Source organism: Pseudochaenichthys georgianus, unplaced genomic scaffold (genome assembly GCF_902827115.2).
Source record: "Pseudochaenichthys georgianus unplaced genomic scaffold, fPseGeo1.2 scaffold_476_arrow_ctg1, whole genome shotgun sequence".
NCBI classification, from domain to species: Eukaryota; Metazoa; Chordata; class Actinopteri; order Perciformes; family Channichthyidae; genus Pseudochaenichthys; species Pseudochaenichthys georgianus.
In genome coordinates, this window is record NW_027263040.1 from 5,357 (window position 1) to 26,928 (window position 21,572).

At 40.8% G+C, this 21,572-nt stretch overlaps 3 protein-coding genes across 7 annotated transcripts; 1 reads left to right on the forward strand and 2 right to left on the reverse strand.

Moving 5' to 3' along the window:
* Positions 1-3,179: 3,179 nt before the first annotated feature.
* LOC117442792 (neurofilament light polypeptide-like) lies at positions 3,180-5,981 on the reverse strand. Its single transcript, XM_034078752.2, has 4 exons — positions 4,834-5,981; positions 4,588-4,712; positions 3,890-4,260; positions 3,180-3,798 (listed from the first exon to the last, which is right to left on the reverse strand). The coding sequence occupies exons 1-4, from the start codon at positions 5,875-5,877 to the stop codon at positions 3,455-3,457; spliced, it is 1,884 nt and encodes a 627-aa protein (XP_033934643.1). The 5' UTR covers positions 5,878-5,981; the 3' UTR covers positions 3,180-3,454.
* A 3,114-nt stretch (positions 5,982-9,095) lies between these two features.
* On the forward strand, positions 9,096-11,207 carry pgam2 (phosphoglycerate mutase 2 (muscle)). The gene is made up of 3 exons (XM_034078753.2): positions 9,096-9,607; positions 9,780-9,960; positions 10,766-11,207. The coding sequence occupies exons 1-3, from the start codon at positions 9,191-9,193 to the stop codon at positions 10,933-10,935; spliced, it is 768 nt and encodes a 255-aa protein (XP_033934644.1). The 5' UTR covers positions 9,096-9,190; the 3' UTR covers positions 10,936-11,207.
* An 874-nt stretch (positions 11,208-12,081) lies between these two features.
* LOC117442794 (syntaxin-2-like) lies at positions 12,082-16,003 on the reverse strand. Of its 5 annotated transcripts, none has more exons than XM_034078759.2 (9): positions 15,982-16,003; positions 15,348-15,407; positions 15,009-15,108; positions 14,253-14,327; positions 13,754-13,827; positions 13,506-13,614; positions 13,205-13,278; positions 12,955-13,092; positions 12,082-12,875 (listed from the first exon to the last, which is right to left on the reverse strand). In XM_034078759.2, the coding sequence occupies exons 2-9, from the start codon at positions 15,390-15,392 to the stop codon at positions 12,681-12,683; spliced, it is 810 nt and encodes a 269-aa protein (XP_033934650.1). In that variant the 5' UTR covers positions 15,393-15,407; positions 15,982-16,003; the 3' UTR covers positions 12,082-12,680. The 5 variants fall into 5 exon arrangements, with proteins under 5 accessions (XP_033934650.1, XP_033934648.1, XP_033934645.1 ...); XM_034078757.1 differs by lacking the exon at positions 15,982-16,003 and adding an exon at positions 15,841-15,961; XM_034078754.1 differs by lacking the exon at positions 15,982-16,003 and adding an exon at positions 15,841-15,961 and having other exon boundaries at positions 15,348-15,410.
* Positions 16,004-21,572: the final 5,569 nt, after the last annotated feature.

Here is a 21,572-nt window from a genome sequence, read left to right on the forward strand (position 1 = left end):
ATGTCATAATGGAGAAAAAACTAAAAAGAGTGTGTCTGTTCATTTTATGTATCTGTGTATGTTTAGCAGTTGTATGTTCTCACATTACACAAGAGGAGTTACATTAAGTAGTTGAAAGTATAACAACTTTAAAATAAATGTTTGATTATTTAATTAATGGCTTTAAGTTAAAAAACATATATATTCCAATGTGGTCAATTTGTGCAATTAAAATAAAACTCAATGACAGAATATGAATGATAGCAAACTATGGAAATGACGATTATTAAATACTAAAAGGGAATATAACCCCCGGAAAGGACCAGGAGTTGCTGGATCAAGTTAGCTACCTAGCTAGTAGCAAGCACGTTAGTTAGCATTACAGCCTTAGCCTTGTCATTTTTATTAACCTTAACATGAAGTTACATTAAGTAACCCAAAATGTTAAACAGTAAGAGTAGTAGTCATATTCCGTGGACCCTTTGAAGAGTACTGTCAGACCGGTGTGATCATTCTATAATACACCATTTAAGCCCAGGGGAAAAATGCTAACGCTACATTAGCATCGGCGATCTTTTGTACTTCATGCTATCTGCACAAATGGTTGACATTAAACATTAAAACGATCAGGCAGTTCAGAGAGAATCAAAGGAAGGCAGGCAGCTTTGCATGACATTCTTCTTGACGTGTTTCATTGTGGTGATAGATAGTGAGGGTAGTCAATCCCTTGTTTAGCAAGACAGTAGTGACGGCCATCTTGGTGACGTATGTTGTTGTGCAAGACCAGAGATGTACATCTGTTTCCATCTTTTTTTAATTTACATTTCCAGTTAGTTGGAATAGCTGAAAGCAGCTGGTTAAAGTGAAGGAAATCACATATCTGACCATACATACAGCAAAAACACTGATATGAAATTAAATTACCTGTGCTATCTAGTAAATCATTCATGAAAATAATTCCTTTTCTCGGGAGACTTTCCCATAATAGTGGTTTTCCATCTATTAAAATGTCTGAGTTCATCATTGACCGTTTCACACAAAACAATTTGTTACTTCACAGTTTTACAACACATTTTTATTTTTTTGACTTGCAAAATTATCTTTTAAATTGACAAACATCATATGTGTAATTCGTGGCACAATTCAAACGGGATCGAAAGATAATCTTTCTCTCTCCATTGACTTCAATACATAATTTTTCCGAAATAAGGTCCCATGCAGGTCCAGTGGTGCAGTGACGAGTCCTAATACCCGGAAGTGAGTTAGCATTTTACCACTTTCGGTTTCCTCGTCTCAGAGCCAATGGGATTTCTCCATAGGATTTCGGAAAATAGCTGGAAATAAGGTCTGTGGTTGACACACATTTAAGAAACGGATCACGTTTTGTTCTACGACATTAAATACATCAGCAGTGACCCCACTGGTGATTTTTGAAGAGTTTACGTGTCTGAAAAACGATGGTTGTTAACAAGTGGCTGAATAGGACTACAGAACCTGTCGAGGACGTTGTACGTCATTACGCCGAACATGTAAACACTCGCGCTAAGTTTGTTTGCCCCTGTTCTGCTTGAAAGCAAGTTCCTGCCTCCTGCAAACTGTTAAAACAAACGCTTCAACTTGTACAATTTAGAATCTGTATTTTTTAATATGGATCTTAAGTTGGCGTGACGTTGAAGTCGTGCGACCCTGCTGTACTCGGCTGTAGTTAGTTTATAGCATAACGTTAGCATTTTGCTTCTGGCGATTAGATTTATGATTAAAATATTATAAAAGTAGGGTAGACATGTGGAAATTATCCGGCTGAACAAAACGCGCATTTATCAAACAGGTTCGTTTTCCAAAATCCTATGGAGAGATCCCATTGCTTTTTTGTCGAGGGAACCCATGGGCAGCTTACTTCCGGGTATATACGTCATCCCTGCACCACTCTATGATGAATTGATTTGGAGTCATTAGGTAAAATGACATGGCAGCTATTAAAAATCAATATTGCATTAACATAAGTATGTCCTTCTCATCCAGTGTATTACAATTGCATTAATCTAGAGCCACTGGGAGAAAAGCAAGACCTTTTAATGAACAGCAGAAGTTTCATAAAACAAATAATATGAAATAAAACACTCCTTTACATCCAATATTAAGGGTGTAACTAACTTGCAAAGGTGTTGTTACTGTGTAGAAGGCTACTAATATGTGTATGGACCATGTCAATGGGTCACATGACAAGAAAGCTATTGGGGAAAAAAAGGAAAATATCTTCTATTGAAATATACTTTTAAAATCAATTCACGACACATTAGTTATTCTAAAAAAAAGGGGTGCCACTTAAGATACATATCATATATTTCTTGAATAACTCTCATTAGCAGGGAGTTTGATCCCAAAGATAAACAACTGGTAAAGACAGTGAATGTGTGTCGAATATCCAACCCCTCACTAACTTCAGCTTAACATTAGCTAATTAGCTAACATGAGCTACAGTTCATGACATAGGCTACCAAAGTACTGCAGTTATACTGTAGCAGCTAAACCCTTATTGTGATACATTCAGGTTGTATTGCCATTGAATCTCTGCATGTTTAAAGAAAAAACGGAAATTTGACCTGCATACCAAAAGAGAAAGCAGTTGGCACAGCAGCTCAGGACACACATCTCATGGAGGTAGGCTACTTAAAACACTTTTCGGAGTTATATTAAAGTAAATCATTAACACGTATACGCTTTGCATTATTTCTAGTTGTATTGCCTTTGAACGTTACACAAACTGTTCAAGTTGTTTACCCCAAATCTCACAGTACAGGGCAATACTTTACTTCCTGTTTACAACCACCAAAGCATTATGGGAGTGTACATTAACAGGCTTTTTTCTGTCCTTGTAAAGGGGAAAACAAATACTAAAAGTGAGGGTAGGAAATATCAATATAGTTTTACGTGTTACATTATCAATATATGTTTTTAGGTTATACTGTATTTTATGAGAAGTGTCAAATAATGTTGTTCTTCGACATTTGTCTTCCTTTATCCCGGGGAGGGTGGTCATTTCAGTAATAGAAAATGTTTGGCCTATATATGTGTTAGTATAATGAGTCACTGTCAATGTTTCTAATCTGCTGAATGGGAAACATCTAATTAGTGACACATTATCAATATAAGTACTCAAACAGGACTTCTTTATGATTCACTCAAATCGATGACACACATGGCTTTAAGAGGTGTTTATTTAAACACCAAAAACGTACACGCTCACTTTGGCATTCAGCAATTACACATATAAGACTCATCAGGAAGTGTGAGACACAGATCATTATGGAATACTCTGGATTTTGGCAAGCAGTTTACCTTGATTTAATGCTGTCAATGGCTATCAGACTGTTTTATTGGGCACCAAAAGCAGACTGGAGAGCATAGCATAGATGCCTCTACTGGTTGTCAAGCTAAAGGAAGGTCTTGATTGAAGTTTGCTGAGGCTACTGGCTTACTTTTTACCCTTTGTGCTTTTTTCTTCTGCAGCTTCGGATTTGGCCTCTTTCTCCTTTTTGGCGTCAGGTTTGTCATCTACTTTTGGAGCAGCTTTGTCGTCTTTCTTGTCGTCTTTCTTGGCGTCCACTTTATCTTCCTTCTGTTCACTTTTCTTCACCTCTTCCTTCTTGTCTTTCTCTTCTTCTTTTGCGTCCCCATCTTTGTCCTCTGCTTCTGTTTTTACCTCCTCTTGAGCTTCCTCCTTGACCTCAGCTTTCTGTCCTTCTTCCTTGTCCTCTTTTTCCCCGTCATCTTCAGCTGCCTCTGTCACCTCTTCCTTTTGCTCTTCCTCATCACCACCTGTATTAAAAGAGGATAATTGTATTATTATTTAACATATTGAGGTTTAATTGAACAATTAAAACATTTAAAAAGAAAACAATGCACTAACCCTCTGCCTTTTCATCTCCCTTAGCCCCTTCTTCATCTTCGTTCTCCTTATCTCCCTCCTCCTCTCCTCCCTCTTCATCCTCCTTCTCTTCTTCCTCCTTGGTCTCCTCTGTCACTTCTCCTCCCTCTTCCTCCTTCACATCCTCTTCCTCCCCAGATGGGCTGGCCTCTGCTTGCTGGGCGTGGCTGGCGAAGATGATTCCCTCGGTGGTGCTGAGGCTGGAGCTGAGCAGGCGTGATGTCATCATGTAGGAGGTGCCGGAGCTCACGCTGGAGAGGAGGGGCCGGGAGTAGGAGGGCGCTGAGAAACTGTGGCTGTACAGAGAGGACACGCCCCCACTGAAGCGAGACTCCTCCCCTTCCAGAAGCTTCCTGTAGAGGTTGGGAAATAGACAGAAAAGTCATAGTGGCCATTCATAAACATGCAACATGCAGTGTGTGATATCAAGTGTGAAAAGTACACATTTGTAATAATACATCTTTGAGCAGTGCCTTTTTGCAGAATGTGTAACAAAATAAACATATTTTCGAAAAAAAAAGTTTGAATCACTACTTACTTACTTTTATCGGAGAGTTAACAAATACTTTGACCTTCAATTACCTTTTGAATGAACTACACATCTATGAAAACCTTTTATCTCCCCATAATCCCGTACCACTTTCACAATGTAAAGCTTTATTTCCCAGAATGACTCTCACCTGTATGCGGCAATCTCAATGTCCAGAGCCATCTTGACATTCAGCAGGTCCTGGTAATCCTTCATGTAGCGTACCATCTCCTGTTTGGTGCCCCTCTGCTCACTCTCCAACTCTGCAATGGTCTCCTAAATAAAAGACAAACACATTATATAACATGATATTGAACACTTAAGTTATACAGAACTCCTAAAATCAGAAGCTGTATGTAATTAATAACACATCACGATATCTGTAACCACTACTGACGTGCATGGCGTCTATCTCAGCGCTCTGCTTCTCCTGCGTCTCGTGGAGCTGCTTCTCCAGGGATTCGTTGATGCCTCTGCAGGCATCGATATCGAGCAGGCGGGCCTGGAGCTGGCGGCGGTACTCTCCTGCTTCGTCTTTGGAGCTCCTCATGGCGTCGCTGTGCTGGGCCACGGTTTCGGTCATGGAGCCCACCTTGCCTCTGAACCACTCCTCTGCTGTCTGCATGTTCCTCGATGCCAGCTTTTCATACTGGGACCGGATGTCCCTGAGAGCCCCAGAGAGGTCTGGAGTGGCGGTCTCAGACTCTACTGCCACCTGGACACTCATCTGGACCTGGGCCTGGAGCTCCACCACCTCCCCTTCATTAATCCTCTTGAGGAAGGCCAGCTCTCCTAGCAGACTTTCAACTCTCTTTTCCATTTCGGCCTTAGTCAAGGCGGCCTGGTCGGCTTCACGGCGGGCGTCCATCATCCTGCCCTCGGCCTTTTCTCGACCCATCATCTCCTCTTCATATTGACTCTGCAAGGCGCTCAGGGTTTGCTCCAGCCGCTCCCTCTGTCCCAGGACGGACTGTTGTTCTGCCCTGGCCTCGTCCACGGCGGCCCTCAGGGACCGGGCCTCCTGCTCGTACAGCGCTCTCAGGCGAGACGGCTCGTTGTGCTTCTGCCTCAGCAGCAGCAGCTCTGACTCCAGAGCACGGTTCTGCTGCTCCAGCTCATGCACCCTCTCAATGAAGCCGGCGAAGCGGTCGTTGAGGTCCTGCAGCTGGCCGCGCTCTTTGGTGCGTACGGTGCGGAACTCGGAGCTGATCTGGGTGGCCTGGCTGAGCTCCAGCTCCAAAGAGGAGGCTCTGGAGGAGGAGGAGAGCAGCTTCCGTCCGGGAGAGGAGTACTGCACCCGGGAGGAGGACAGAGGGGAAGCATGGGAGGAGTAGACGGAATGCGTCCTCCCTCTGGTCACCGCCACACGAGGGGGAGCCTCGGCATACCAGCGCCTGTACGGCGAGGCGGTGTAGTAGGGGTCATATCCGATGCTACTCATTGTGGGGTTGTGGGAGGACAGGCTGCTTTCCCTCTCCTCTCTGTGTGTGTGAGTGTGTGTGGAGGTGTTTGTAGGGCTCAGGTTTAAGCTCCACTGCTCTCTGCTGCTGCGGTCCGTGCTTTTATAGCAGGACGGTGAGATCTGACGCAAGCGCTTTCCCCAAGCTCTGACAATGCAGACTCGATAGGCTTACACTGCAGCAGAGAGAAAAGAGATAGAGAGGATCAATGAGGGAAGTGAGAAGAAGATGTAGAGAAGAAGCGAAAAGACAGGAGGGTAGATTTATTTTAAATGAAATGTTATAAGATTCCATACTTCTTCGTCATAACAGTAACATGCCTCCAAGTTTCTTAATTAAATCAACTGTAAGACAGATTTTACTCAACAAGAGTAGTCAACTGGACTCTGACCACAACAATAGTGAATAGTACTTTGAAACATTTAGTTAGGAGTTATATCAATTATATAGCGAGAAAGAACATGGCAAACACATACTTGTTGTGCTATCCACACTGCAGGAGAGAGAGAGAGAAGGGGGAGGGGTGTCCTGATTTTACTAACATGACACAGCATCTTTCCCTCTGGTGGAGAGCAGAACTACATCCACAATTAAAACACCTGCAGTGATAACATCTCACCTAAACATGCTGTGTATGTGTTGACACTATACAAAAGCAGAAATATGAATAAGTTTACAAAAGTTGTTTATTTCTCTTCCGTCTTCTTTGTCTTTTTATAAGGTAGAAAAATAATTAGTAGTGCATATTTTGATTGATAATGTTTACAATAATTTGTTTTGATGCAAAATAATTATCATATGAAAGACTCACAGCATAAATGATCCAGGTTCAGTAAAACAGGTACAAATCTAGCAGTACTTTTGTGTCATAGTTGCATGAATGAAAAACCCTTAGTGTAAAGGGAGAATTGCAATGCCTGTGCACAGTATATGAATAAATAAGGTTTATAATGATTTGACAAGAGATATAGCAAGTGTTATGATGACTTATCCTAACCGTAACGTATTAAGATAAATGTTGTATTTCTGAATAGAGAAACATATTTTGTTGGCCTTTTCTCAGGGGTGTTCTTTCAATTCAATCAATAACAGTCCCTCTTATCTACAGCACACATACCCAGGCAGGTCAATTACACCTAGCTGCTGACTTGCATTTATTGTTCTTGTGTGACTTGTGACTATGTGTGAGTGTGTGTATCTGCAGGTAGGCAGTGGCTCAGTGAAAGTTTATGCTGGGAAATGAATCGTGCTTTCGAGCTCCATCATGCACAAAGAACATTGCAGTGCTTTGCAGCAATATCTGTGTTTCTATGTGCATATGATCCTTATTGTGAACGCTCCACCTATTTGCCTTTGCAGCAGCAAGGCCCGCTGTACTCACATGCGGTGCTGAACCCAAACAGAACTGAGGCAGCAAGTGTGAGGTTGGTGGGGGGGGGTTTAGTGGGGGCTGCATGGACACTGCTGCAGGCTGAGTCATCGTAACAGTTGTGATCACACAAGCTCCCCTGTGTACACCGCCTCCCACACTAACAGCAGTCTGACAATCTGCACCGCTGACAAGATGCCCACAGCACCTGGGGGAAGGAGAGAGAGTAAGTAGAACATTAACTTCTCTTCCCCGGACAAATTAACTCACTTAATGTGCTAATTTCGAGCTTGATGCCTGTCCTCCCTCCCTGTGAAGCTGATTAACATAACAGTTCAGCCTTAATCTAACATTCAAATGATTACATATTAAATTCCCAGGCATCAAGGACAAACTAATGACAGCATCACATGACTGGTGAAACGTTAACATTGTAATGCAGCGACATCCATATTCAAAAGTGATTCTACAGGAAAAGGGCACGTAGAAAAAGTAAATATGTTATTGATACAGAACCAGCAAACTAGTTATTAATCTTCCTGAATTAGACGTGAATACGGTTTTCAAACTAGTGTTTTTCCTGCAGCATCATCTTTGTTAGCCCTCACTTCGTACAGAAGATCACATCACTAAGGCTGGCATTTAGCCTGAAATTCCATTAATATCATATTTTTGGATTATTGTATTCCTCTTTTTTACTATATATGGATCATAATTAGATTGGGGGTGGCAGGAGACATTGACATTGCCTGACAGCTTTGGCTTTGTGGCTTATTTTCCACTCTTTATCAGCACTTTCGTCTCTATCCTGAAGGTTTCAGTGCTTCCCAACATTACATTTCATGGAGGATACTGCGGAATAATTGGCTTTGATATAATATTACCATGAATACGGAACACTACCATCCTCAACTCCAGAATAACAATAACTTGAATCAGTATTCTGTATTGATACTGACAACCCCATGCTGCTACAAGCATTAATGATGTGTTAATGTGCATCTACAGTAGCTGTGTCTTACTGAAATGTTTAGATAAACTACAGTGAGACTTGTTGCATGTAGGAATGATACAACAGCAACTCCTAGAGGGGATGGACAGTAATGACACTTTATAAACACCAATGCATGTTTTAGTTTGATATTGCTGATGTATATTTTAAGGTTTAACCAGGTCAATCCTTTAAGACAGTAAGTCAGTATGTAGTTTGAGATCGTAAGGGATGCTTTATAACTTTTTATTTTTAACTGAAAATCTTTTGTCAGTTCACATTCATGTATTTTGGTGTTTGCATTCTTTTAATAAACAATGACTATTATTCATAGCGGTAATAGTAGTAGCAAAAGTGGTGGTAGTCTGTGAGTTGTGTGTGTGTGTGTGTGTGTGTGTTTTGGCAACATGGTTGGTTTTCCTCTACCACAGTGTTGTAACTGGGTTGATCTGTGTAAGGCCCCTTTGCCATTGTTATACACACAACAAATGCACTGTGAACACATATCATATACTGAACATATGAAGCCTTCACTGTGTAATGAGCTGCAGTTTCTCTCTCAGGGATCAAGCCCTCAATGAACTCTGCAGCCAACTCTGATCGTTACACTTTTGTTCAACAGATCTCAGTTTAAAAGTCATGTTGCTATTTTGGCTTTATATCTGACCTCTGGCCTTCCAGCCACCACATGTCTCTCCAGCATAGCATAGCAGAGGACTGCTTCCATTGGCGGGGCTCATGTGTCCATCAGAGCATGAATGCCTCTCACAGGTGGGAAGTTCAAGAGGCCTGTCTGCTATTCTCTGTCACTATCCAGGCAGCTATAAAAAGAGTGTGGTATGCTGGCTTGGGTTCACTGTTGGTCAGACAGTGTGTGTGTGTGCACAACTTAAAAGGGCTGAGGGAAGTTAAACTCACGAGACACACTGTAAACATGGCTGCCGTACATCGTTTGGTTATTGTGCGCCACGGTGAGAGCGCCTGGAACCAGGAGAACCGTTTCTGCGGCTGGTTCGATGCTGACCTCAGTGAGAAGGGCATGGAGGAGGCCAAGCGGGGAGCCCAGGCTATCAAGGATGCAGGCATGAAGTTCGATGTGTGCTACACCTCCGTGCTGAAACGTGCCGTCAAGACCCTGTGGACCATCATGGAAGGCACGGACCAGATGTGGCTGCCTGTGCATCGTACCTGGCGCCTGAACGAGCGTCACTACGGAGGCCTCACCGGGCTCAACAAGGCCGAGACGGCGGAAAAGCACGGAGAGGAGCAGGTGAAGATCTGGCGCCGCTCCTTTGATACCCCACCTCCACCCATGGACAAGGAGCACACTTACAACAAAATCATCAGTGAGGTGAGACAACTAGGGGAGAAGAAGTATTGGCTAGTGCAGAATAACAGTAAATTCATGATTTTCTCAAGAATGGGAGGAAGCACTCAATGATTTTCAACAGTTGTATCAGTCAGCTATGTAACTTCTGTCAATTGTTATGGGAATAAACAACCTTCCACTATTGTTCCTCCAGTCCCGGCGCTACAAGAATCTGAAGCCCGGTGAGCTCCCTACATGTGAGTCCCTGAAGGACACCATCGCCCGCGCCCTGCCTTTCTGGAATGACGTCATTGCTCCAGAAATCAAGGCCGGAAAGAACGTCATCATTGCTGCTCACGGAAACAGCCTTCGTGGCATCGTCAAGCATCTTGAGGGTGAGCATTGCAGTTTGCAGGTAGACAAAGCTTAAAGAAAAGAAGACAGTTCTGCAGGGAGTAGTAAAGGTCAATGTTGACATTTTGACACTACCCCAGCAAAATGGCAATAGAGAATGAATCAAATAATTCGGTTTGAAATCAGCTTCCAATGCATTTGCATACAAGGCCAGAGCCTAAATAATCACAGACACCTATGTGTATTTGCTATCTCTCTCTCTCTCTCTCTCTCTCTCTCTCACACTCACACTCACACTCACACTCACACACACACACACACACACACACACACACACACACACACACACACACACACACACACACACACACACACACACACACACACACACACACACACACACACACACACACACACACACACACACACACACACAGTTGTGGATTACAGTTATAAAAATAGCATGCCGGGACTCAGCTCAGGGACAGGGTCATGAGCTTGGTTCCCATTACAGTCACGACCTTTATGTAGAAAGGTTGTACTTTTTCAAGGAGTGGCCAGACATTGATAAGAGTCTAAAAGGCAACAGTAAATGTCAGAAAGGGAAAGTAGGTGGCATGGATCAGAGAAACAAGTAGATCAAGTTTGTTGGATTAGTTACACGTTGATACAAAAACTTCTAATACTATCAGACAAAAAGAAAACCTGTATTGCTAATAACATTTATTATGTAAAATCGTCCTTCCTGTCTGCCTAACTGGGCCCAGGCAGCCGTTTTCGGTATCGATTACATTCCCTCTCTCTGTTTGCTGATCTGCACGTCTATCTGTCTGCCTGTATTCCCAGGTATGTCCGATGCAGCCATCATGGAGCTGAACCTGCCCACAGGAATCCCAATCGTGTACGAGCTGGACGCAAATCTGAAGCCTACGAAGCCCATGGCGTTCCTCGGTGATGAGGAAACCGTGAAGAAGGCCATGGAGGCCGTAGCGGCCCAGGGCAAAGCCAAGAAGTAAGCCGTGAGGAGGCAGGAAAAAGAGACTGATCCCCCTTTTTGTTCTTCAACCTTTCCTCTTATGTCAAGCCTTGTAATCCATTCCAACTGGGGAAATATTTACTGGTTATTTTGAAGACGAGCCTGTTTGTTTAAATGACAGAGGGATGATCTGTCAATCAAAGCTGACAGCCTGGGCCCTCTATTTTATCACTCAGCCCTTTCAAAATGGTGCTCAAGCCCTATGTTGAGGGCCTCACCACCCAACCAATAAAGAAACTATGTTTTTATGTAGGCCTGTGTATGTTTATTTTTTGACCTTATCATATTTAACCTTTCCTTTCTTAGTATTACATGGTCATCCTTTTCTATTATTCCTCTTTAGTTTCCTACTTGGAAATCAGTGGTTTGAGCAAAGTGCAGTGAAATCTAATCTGAGAGAGAAGCGGGAGAGAGAGAGGTCAATGGGTGCAACCTGGCAGGATTCCCATGATGCAGCTTGTCTAAAAGTTGTTGCCTGTCCTCTCCTACAGTCAGATAACACTGAGAAGCACATGAGCGACAAATAGTCCCAAGTAAACCACTATCATAAAGACAGACCAATTAAAGGAATAGGTAACGATACATTGATGGTACATTGACATTGATGGTGACATATCGTACATTGACGATACATTGATGGTGACATTGATTGGTGACATTGTACATTGATGGTGACATACCGTACGTTGACGATACATTGATGGTGACCAGAACTCCATGAAGAACCATTTTGTGTCTTTCATAATGACAATGCCTCCATTTCCAGAACACAAAAAGGCACTGAATGTTTAAACATATATAAACTAGATGTGCTATGACCTCTGCAGTCACTGGTCTGAACAACAATATAAGATTTCCCACCCCACTCTCTACTATCTATCAAAATACTGAATGTGCCTGGCAGATATTTTAAGCTTTGCATTTGCTTGTGGTGGCCAAAGAACATGAAACTAGTACTATTTTGATTGTGCTTGAATTAGGGCTTTTGTATGGCGGGATAAGGGGTAATTGTAGACCTATATTTTTTGTGCATCAAACCTAATGTTGGACTCCTGTTCCCCGTTTCATCTACAAAAAAAACACCAGATACAAATTATGTAAAGTAGCATTTACCACATAGGTTTATTTAACTATTGGTCTCATAGTTTATCCTATGACATCACATAGATTTTAGACAACGTGGCATTAAATAGCATTAGCAAAACACACAGTATCACACAAAAACACAAGAGTTGAGCAGGACTGCAGAGAGAAGGGAAGGTAAATGATCCAAAGCTCTACCTAATGTTGTTATGCCACCTACTGACGACTTAGGGGAACACCGGCTGTAGTGAATTAAAAAATGTAGCTACAGTTAAAATACGTTTGTATTATTGAGATGGGTATAGAGCGTTCCGCATAACTAAAGACCTTTACAGTCCCGGCACTGGGAGTCTGTAAACATATAATGACAAGTTCAATTCTTATTTTTTTAGATTGTATGTTGCCTTCATTATACACAACAGGTAACCTACAAATAAAGCTTGCGAGGTTTGTCCACTGCACCAGTTTCATTTCCGGTACTTGTGATAGCAAGTCAAAAAAAAAAAGATGTAACTTTAAGATAACAGCTTCCTCATTTTCCTTTGAGGGGGCAGACCAGATGAAAAGATGAAAAGTGTGTATCATCGAGCAGGCGTTGATGTTGATCTGATGGTTTTTGGATGTTCAAACTGTTTCAGGAGCTCAGTCTGAGGTGTTTTGATCTTTAGCAGTTCTAGCAGCCTTTTTCCTCCTGAAAGACTTGAAGAAGTTTGGGAGCGATCCAATCTTGTGTCTGTCTTTCTTGTACATGACTGCTTCATACGTTTCAGTTTTGGACGCGTCTACATACTCTGCAGCGCTCGTCACGTTCTTTTCAATGTTGTTGATCAACTCCCCCTGAGGAAGAACATCATTTTCACATTAGTATATTTCTTTATATCAGTGGTCATTAAACAATTCCAAAAAAGCAAGTAACCTGAATCTCCAACAGCATGGCAGTGTCTGCAAATATCTCGTGCAGCTCTTTGATGCTGGACTCGAGGCAGATGATGTCCTGATGACGGGATTCAATCTCACTCAAAGCTTGGCTTGAAATCCGAGCATTAGAGTTGACCTGTAAAAGAAAAGTACACTAGTCGATCCAACTAAAAATAAAACTATAGTGGATATTTCCAAGAATTGAATAAGCGTTTTTGTGGCCAGGAACTGAAGGGAATAGCTCTTACATCAGAAATGAAGATGGAAAGATTGTCACTGTGCAGCATATCCTCTAACTCTTCATCTGTAGTCGCTTTATCCACTGAAATAGACACAAAAATATGAATTAAAGAGATTTTCAAGCGATGTAGTTTAAAGGCTTCACCCACAAAGTGAACTTTGTATATTAAGTACTCAAACTAGTTTAGGCAACCTTTTATTCTTATATAAACAGCTTTAAGAGCTATACCAGCATGATAAGGTTATCATTTAAAGTGGGGGGAGGTTTAAATGTTTATGTTTTGGTTTTATTTGTGTTTTGCCACTCACCAATCTCCAGATGTCTCTGAATCTGTGCTTTGCATTTCTCTCTGAAGGAGATCTGTGCGTTATGGTGTCCCCTCATGACATCAGCAAAGCACCGAGTCAGGTGTGAGTGCTGAAGAAACGGCAGAAACACAAAACAGATTATTAATGCGAAAAAAAAAAAACTTGCACACAAATCATAGAGGCCTTTTTGTAAATAAATTCAGATCTTTATGCACCTGGCCTAACAGGAAATGAAAGTAGAGCCATACCTGGTTCTTATAAATACGCTGAATTACTGAGACCCCTTCACTGTTCTCATCCACAGGCAAGTTCTCCTGCATAGCTGAAAGAACACAGATGTCATTTAACTACAAGCACAAAACCCACAACTTTGTTGATGCATCTGGTTGAATTGCAGATTGTCTGATTAATATTTATTTAACTTCCTTATCTTTCTGTAAACAGTTAATCTGAGGCAGTGTATTTACTGAGAGCCGTAGAGTAAAGTACAGTGGCCTTCAGTTTATAGCCATTTGCAAGTCAAATGCTGCGTTATGAACGATGCAGTTCCAGAGTTTGAGGAAGCTCGATGTGCTGCACAGTCACTTCTCGTTTCAAACAATGATGGTGCACAGCCACAAATCAATAACAATTGTACACGCTGAAAAACTGCACTCTCTGCATTACTCTTTAACTACAGCAGGAATCAAATCAATATCCATTGTACAGAAGCACATATTGCAAGAAAAAAAAAGTATATCCACCTACTTTTTAACTTGGCCCGGACCAAATTGGCGTTCTTCTTGGTCTCATTGTTCAGCAGCGCCAACTCATCCTTTTTTCCTAAGAACATCATTAGTTCACTTCATAGAAGGAATAATTATGGTATTTAAAGTGAGATATTACATACAGTGACTTTGTGATCCCTTCACTTTAAAATATATTGGCAGCTATTTCAATACCCGCTGTATAATTATACTTCAAAAATATACCTCATCATTTAAGTTGAATTAAGGTCAACAAACACATCAATATTTGTCATTTCTCAACATTTAAGATGAGTGTGGATAGCACCTGAAGACGCAAGTCGAATATGGTTTTGTTCACACTTACTGTCAGGCTTTTTGTTGATGTAAAAATTGTATCATCAGCATTTGTGTGTACAGTTTTCTAAATGTACATCTACAATGACTTGTTTTAAACATTCAATTTAAGCCCTAAACTGCATTATTTATCTAACCTATGTTATCTATTTCTGTTTCATAACATTTAGTGGGATACCCCCTCTACTAACAGTGTGTTTGTTTGTTTGTTTGTTTGTTTGTTAAGGCTTTCAACCTTTTTGTTTCTCTTGCTATGTTTGTTTCTGTTGTGTGCCCTGAAGGAGGAGATGGATCTAGCCTCCGCACAACAATGAAGGCATCACATTTATACTTTTATATTTTTAGAAAAGCAGTTCGGCTAATGGGGGCTTTTCCAACCGGATATGCACATCTGAGTATAATAATTAAGCTTTGTGCTTACCCTTATCTTGGTTTGGAGTTGAGAGGATGACGCCATGCCTCCTCTCCACCTCTTCTGCTTGACAGGAGATTTTTTCAATGAGGCTTTTCACCTCCCCCACCTACACACACACACACACACACACACACACACACACACACACACACACACACACACACACACACACACACACACACACACACACACACACACACACACACACACACACACACACACACACACACACACACACACACACACACACACACACACACACACACACACACACACACACACACACACAACATTGTGCAACTGGATATAAAAAACAAAACAAGACCCAACCTGTGTGAAGTTTACCGTTTGGAAGAAATCCTCCATGTTGAATGTGCTCTCTGATGTCATTTCATCCTGCTGCAGCTGCTGTTCAAAAAGGAGAATATGATATCATTATGCGACTTAAAAATGGACACCTGTTGCTCCAGTCAAGTTAGCATAATGCTACATTTATACGGACTACTTGCCAAAAAAATGAAATCTAGAATCCGCTTTAATACGCTGCTGTCATAAGCATCACTAGCTTGATGTATAACTCGTCTTGTAGCATTCTCAGATGAAGTAAAGTCTTTTAACTCCCAAAAACTGTTGGTAAATACTTGCTGTAAAAAGCTTACAACTGCTTCCACGCGCGTGCATTTTTATATGGTCTAACTGTGGTGAGATACTATCGATATTTCTTTCATTTTCGCTATTTACGATAAGGCTCGTCCTTTATGACTTCACCTGTGTAACAATGAGCGCGAGGACGCATGCGCGTGAACGACCGAACTAGCAAACAAAGAAGCTCCCTCACCTGTGTGTTTAAGCTAAAGCTACAGGTGAATAAAGATAAAGATGTCGACGCGTTCCGGTTTTCTGTGTTTTAAATGTTACTGTGAGATGTAAAGTTGGTCGAATATGGTGAGAAACATAAGGCATAACCAGATTGACCTACCTGAGGGTGGAGCTAAAACGCCTACTTTCACACTGCACAAAATGGCCAATATCACTATCGTAATAGCATAGGAGACTGTTATACATAAAAGTATATTCAAACATGTTTTAATAATGTTAAAACATCGCCATCCCATTAAACTTCATGTACTTACGTCTGAATATAATTTATTCTGGCCACTATGATAATAATAATAGTTTACTTTTTTATGTTTTCTGGTTATTTCAATATTTAACCCTGTTTACTAGTGTTGGCTTGTAAGTATAAGTAACTATAATGTTTAATTAATCACTAATTCATTTTTACATCATTGATTGTCTCTTTTCTTATTTTCTATCTGGCAAAAATTAAGTTACGGAAAAGTAATTTGTCAATGTTAAAAATAACCAAACTGCTCCTATTTTTTTTGGCAAACTGCTGTGCAACATTACCATTTGTTTTCAAAGTCCTTTTGTGATAACTGTCATTTGGACATTTATAATGATTGCAGCCATAATAAATAGATATTATTGGAAATCTCAAAGGGTTGTGGGCTGGTAGTGTGCTCCCAAGGGTCCAATGTATTTTTTTGATATTTGTTATCAATATTCAACACATCGTTTTAGTTTTAAAATATAAACACTTCTAACAATAATGGCTTTTCCCTTAAGTACAGTACATGGCTGTCTACACCAGTGCCAAACCAATCTGCAGGTTCCTGCCAGCCCTCATTAGTCCTGTTTTGGTCAAAATCCAAGTCAACGTTCCTGACTTACCTGCTGTTGCCTGAACTGTAACTGAAAACCCTCAGGCCTACTATAGCGCTGTTTGCACAGGTGCAGCTTAATGCCACTACGGTCACCTGCCTTTACAAATGATGTACTTAAAATGTATGGGATGGGGTGCTTGTTGTAGATACATTCTTATTTTTATGAAGCACATGGAGACACTACAGTCTCAACAAATCCAAACTGCAGTTGAGAAATAAATTGCTCGAGGTGTTAGACATTTTCCAGGCCCATTCAAAATACATTGCAACATGCGCATTACAAATTCGACAGACCCCTTGAGTACAGCAGAGTGGAAACTGCAGACAATAACATACATTTGATTAGTAATGACAATATCATTGACTACTTTGAAATGCTTGGCCTATAACACATTGGATAATTCAATCGAACAATATAACCTTTAATAAAGACTAATCAATTGTTGTATCACAATGTTTATGATCCCATTATTTTAGTGTTTGTATGATTGACTTGCAACATTGTCAGTTGTGAGGATCTTCCTCTGTCTCTCCACAAAGGTGCACCTGCAACCTCAGACTAAGAATCTGCCAAGAAGTAAATAACAGCTTCTACGGAGACCTGCAGCCTGGCCTTTTCACATGAGTAACACACATGCACAGAGAAGCTCCTTTCTCCAAACACAAGTGCTGGGTTTCATAAATAATGCAAAGAATGCTTGTGGGCACTTAACAGCTTCTTTGGTTTCGTATTGTGAGTATTATACAATCATTCATTTTACCAGGGGCCATAAGCAAAGTAGGCCTCGGCTAGAAAGTAGTTTCTCAAGAGACATTAAACAAGTTCAACTTTTAAAACGAAGCCACAATCTTGTTTTTGACTCAATAAATGCTACAAACATGGAACGGTGTATCTCCTGAAGGCAGATGGTAACTGTTATCAAGGTGTGGCAGGATGTTTGCTCACTAACTGACATACAATATATTGCCGCCCAACACCTGTTCCAAGCCAGTCCTTTAATTATTTTGTATTACTTTTTATATTTGATAAAATATAGGATTGTTCTTTAACTTAACCAGATGTAGTCTTCAATAAACAGCTAAACATTCCTGGAAACATGGAGTACCCTGAATTATATATATATTTTCCTGTATTTAATCATGTTCATTTGCTATTCAAAAGCCTTTAAAATAATTGAAATTGTTCTAAATATTATGAAAATCCCCAATCGAAAGTTGTACCTATGCATCTCTAGATCAAGCTTATTGTTTAAAATGCTGACATTATTTCTCTTGGATTTATTATATTTTGGATCATTAAATCCTCTAATTTCATTATTTGATGCATTTATTTTTTCCACCACTAGAGGTAGCTTTAACATTATAATGTGAAGACAGCAAATGCTATCTCCCTTTGCCCTAAATCTGTACTGCAATATGATAATCAATACCTGTTTCAGTACTTTAGCATACTATAATGTAGTTGGACCCAGGTTTTCTGAGGGATCCATATTTAATAATGAATAACTGATATTTACTTGGCAACATAAATATTTCGCACAATTTCAACAGATCAAAGAAGGTAGATTACAGAGTCGACTGGCAGTAAATCAAGAGCTGGTTCACTTTATGGTTTCTGAGTCAGCAAAGGAGATCATATAGATATGGCTTTTAGCTTTTATACTGTAGCAATGGGAATGCTGTGCTGTATAACAACACACATTACAAGCGTCTTTTACCCTTTAAGATAAAAGGTGTTCAAAGTGAGTCTCATAAGGGTTTTTACATGCTTGTCCACTATATGTATTCTCCTACATTCCCTGGACAGACGATACCTATTGCCCAGTTTAGTTAATTCTGTTGTTTTTGGCTAGTCTTCTAAGTTCAGGCAACAATGAGGTGTTAATTACCAGACAGTCCAGTTCATACCAAAGCTAAAACAGATGAGCCAGCCAGGTACTTTTTTTCTGCCAGCATTCTTGTCCAAGCCCCTACAGCCAAGACACAATGCCCCATTGGACCAACAGTGACAAAGCTGAAAATGTTGTAACATGCTATTGTTATGCAGGGGGGCTTGGAGGGACTCCTTGGCGGAGACAACCTCTGGGAATGTCACTCTGAATAAGCTCAGTCAGCAAAGTGGGTGCCGCTGAAAAAGGCAGATAAAGTTCTCAACAAGAAGAATAAAGCTTAATTTCAAAGTCTTATTTACTTCTTATGGAATAATAATTAACTAATCCAAGGCCCTTTGAATCTCCACAATAAAGAAAAAGAAGTATCACTTTGAATTTCAACAAAAAAGAGATAACACTCTAAAACTATGATACCTTTCATCATGTGGCACAATGGATTAAATGATGATTGCATGCACACAAGCAGTATAACACATTTCAACACGTCTACATCTATATAGTTTTATACTGCATGCAGTATGTACGTTTATGGGCATTTTCAGTGCTTGTCATTGCACTAAAACTTTTTTTTGCTTATATGAAGCCTCTATAACTGATTTTTTTAAATAATCAATTAACAAATGCTTTGTAAAACAACGTAAGATTAGTTTATGTCTAAGTATGTATCTTTATATATGGATACAGCTATGTTATAGTGTGATATCAAGCACATTATAGTCATGCATCAGTGACGGATGCTTCACTAAAAAGTAGGTTATAAACTTTTATGGTGTAGTAGTAACCATGTATTAAGTGGTGATGAACTAAAGATAGGGAGCTTAAAACAAAGTGTTATGAATTAAATAATAGAAGAAAAACCACATTTCCAGCTCCAGAGGGAATCTCACCTTACCTGGCAATTCTGATGCCATGATCCAACGGTGGAGCTACAAGCCCACACTCTTTCTTGTTAACAGTTTTCAATGTAAATCAATTATGCATGCTAGCTGGCAGGCTCAGCAGTGCTTAGCTGTGATTTCGCGGACTGGTACACCAAGGAGAAGGCATGCAGGCAGGCATCTGGGGAGCAAGTCTGCCTCGCTGGTGATGAGTCCCTGGTTTAGCAGCAGGAGGGGAAACGTCCAGCTGTGATACAGTATGTGTCGAACCACCTCTCTGTGTAATCCTCAGAGATGACTAAAGAACGTGGATGAGGACTATCACATCATTACAATATTGTAGGTGTAACAGTGAAATATGTATGGGATGATAAATGAGGCAGTCAAGGTAGGGGTCTGTTAACATCTACAATACAAAGGGATTACACCACAGCCCCATAAGGATTTCAATATGTTTACAGTGACAAGGTCGTCCTGTTGAGTTTCCCTTTCTGTGTCTACCAAACACACACAAGCACACACATACTTTAATATCCTTTACACCTTTGCTGCCCCTCCCGGCACCTGCCACCTCCTGTCTCCTTTGAACTATTTTTAAATGAGAAACGTCATTATCTATTTAAATGCCATCACAAGACATATGTGGTGATTTCAGCCATGGCAGGAGTTAACTGTGGGGTGAATGTGATCCTTTGCACATGGAACACCCAATTAACCCGGCAGGCAGGGGCAGAGGTTTACGCTCAGCGCAATCCGGCTTAATTGTGTTTTCGCATTCGTGACTAAAAGCTGGATCTGATATAATGGTCTAAAGCTCAGCGGGTGGAGTACCTGCTGGCGTATCAGTTCCAGGGTGATCACAGTGGGCCAATCCAACAGCATGACCTCCACTGAGGCTTTACTATAAATAGGAAGCCCATAAAAATATCATAAATCAGTGGTGTCCAGAGTTGCTTGTGATAAGGTTGTTGTAATATGTTCATGTTTGATACCCTTTATCTCTTGCACTCTGTTATTGACTTCCTCTTTTCCCAAAACGACCTCAAGCGTTTCACAGAGAACTCGCCTAGATCAAGGGGCGACAGTATCCATACGAGATAAAACATGTCATGCTATTCAACATGACCTTTTACGACTGCAATGCATTATGGATGCAGAAATCTGTTTATTTTATTATGGATTCATCTCAATGTCAGTGAAGAAACAATAATACAAGGAATACTGTTGCTGTTTGATCTTCTCAACAGGAAACCACAAGACACTTCATCCATCCATCTGTTTATCTAGAGACAGATGGTGGGGGCAGGTGGCTAAACAAGGTATTCCCGGCTCTCCTCAGCAACTTCTTCAACTCTCCCTGGGTAAACCTAGAGGTGTTTCAGGCCAGACAAGATATAAAACCTCTCCGACCTGTTCTGGGTTAACTATGGGGCTTCAACTGTTGGCTGTGCTGGAAAACCTCTAATAGAAGGCCCTGAGGCATCGTGATCAGATGCCCAAAGCACCTCAACTGGCCCCTTTCAACGCCAATCAGCCGCACAACCTGAGCAATGCGGCTCTTTTGCCGGGTTTTCACACTTTCCATATGTTATTCCTGATGTTCCGCTACCTGGGGATAGCTACTGTGTGTGATTTCGTTGTTGGGAATTGCTCTCAGTGATGAAGTTTATATGTCATGGGCTTTTATTTTGAAAGGGAAATTGCAACCCCCAGGCAGTCAGAGTTGCATCCTGTAAGCGAGGCCTATAGTTAACCAATGTAAATGCCAATGGTGACATTAATCTACAGCCATTATCTTGTGCAATCAATTCAATGTTTTAAGCACATGATGATTAGTTAAAGCAATCTGTTTCCACTGAGTTAATTAATTGTTAATCTAAAATGAACAGTATTAATTAATAACTTTAATAGTCATCACATTGACGGCTTTATCTTGGCCTCATTAAAATATATTCTCTATTCAGCCCAGTTATGTTAAGTGTTTTGAAGCAGTTTCCACTTAACAGAACCAACAAAGGAACATGTTTCTTCTTTCACATGCTTTGACTTTATTAAAAATATATCCATTGCACA

Excerpts from the sequence above, each read along its gene's own strand:
- LOC117442792 (XM_034078752.2), bottom strand. The coding sequence starts at position 5,877 with ATGAGTAGCATCGGATATGACCCCTACTACACCGCCTCGCCGTACAGG. Across the intron at positions 4,713-4,833 it reads CTGAGATAGACGCCATGCAC|GAGACCATTGCAGAGTTGGA; the intron begins GTCAGTAGTGGT and ends TCTTTTATTTAG. Across the intron at positions 3,799-3,889 it reads GGGAGATGAAAAGGCAGAGG|GTGGTGATGAGGAAGAGCAA; the intron begins GTTAGTGCATTG and ends CTTTTAATACAG.
- pgam2 (XM_034078753.2), top strand. The coding sequence starts at position 9,191 with ATGGCTGCCGTACATCGTTTGGTTATTGTGCGCCACGGTGAGAGCGCC. Across the intron at positions 9,608-9,779 it reads ACAACAAAATCATCAGTGAG|TCCCGGCGCTACAAGAATCT; the intron begins GTGAGACAACTA and ends TTGTTCCTCCAG. Across the intron at positions 9,961-10,765 it reads CATCGTCAAGCATCTTGAGG|GTATGTCCGATGCAGCCATC; the intron begins GTGAGCATTGCA and ends CTGTATTCCCAG.
- LOC117442794 (XM_034078759.2), bottom strand. The coding sequence starts at position 15,392 with ATGACATCAGAGAGCACATTCAACATGGAGGATTTCTTCCAAACG. Across the intron at positions 13,615-13,753 it reads AGCGTATTTATAAGAACCAG|CACTCACACCTGACTCGGTG; the intron begins GTATGGCTCTAC and ends CCGTTTCTTCAG. Across the intron at positions 13,093-13,204 it reads TTTCCATCTTCATTTCTGAT|GTCAACTCTAATGCTCGGAT; the intron begins GTAAGAGCTATT and ends TTTCTTTTACAG.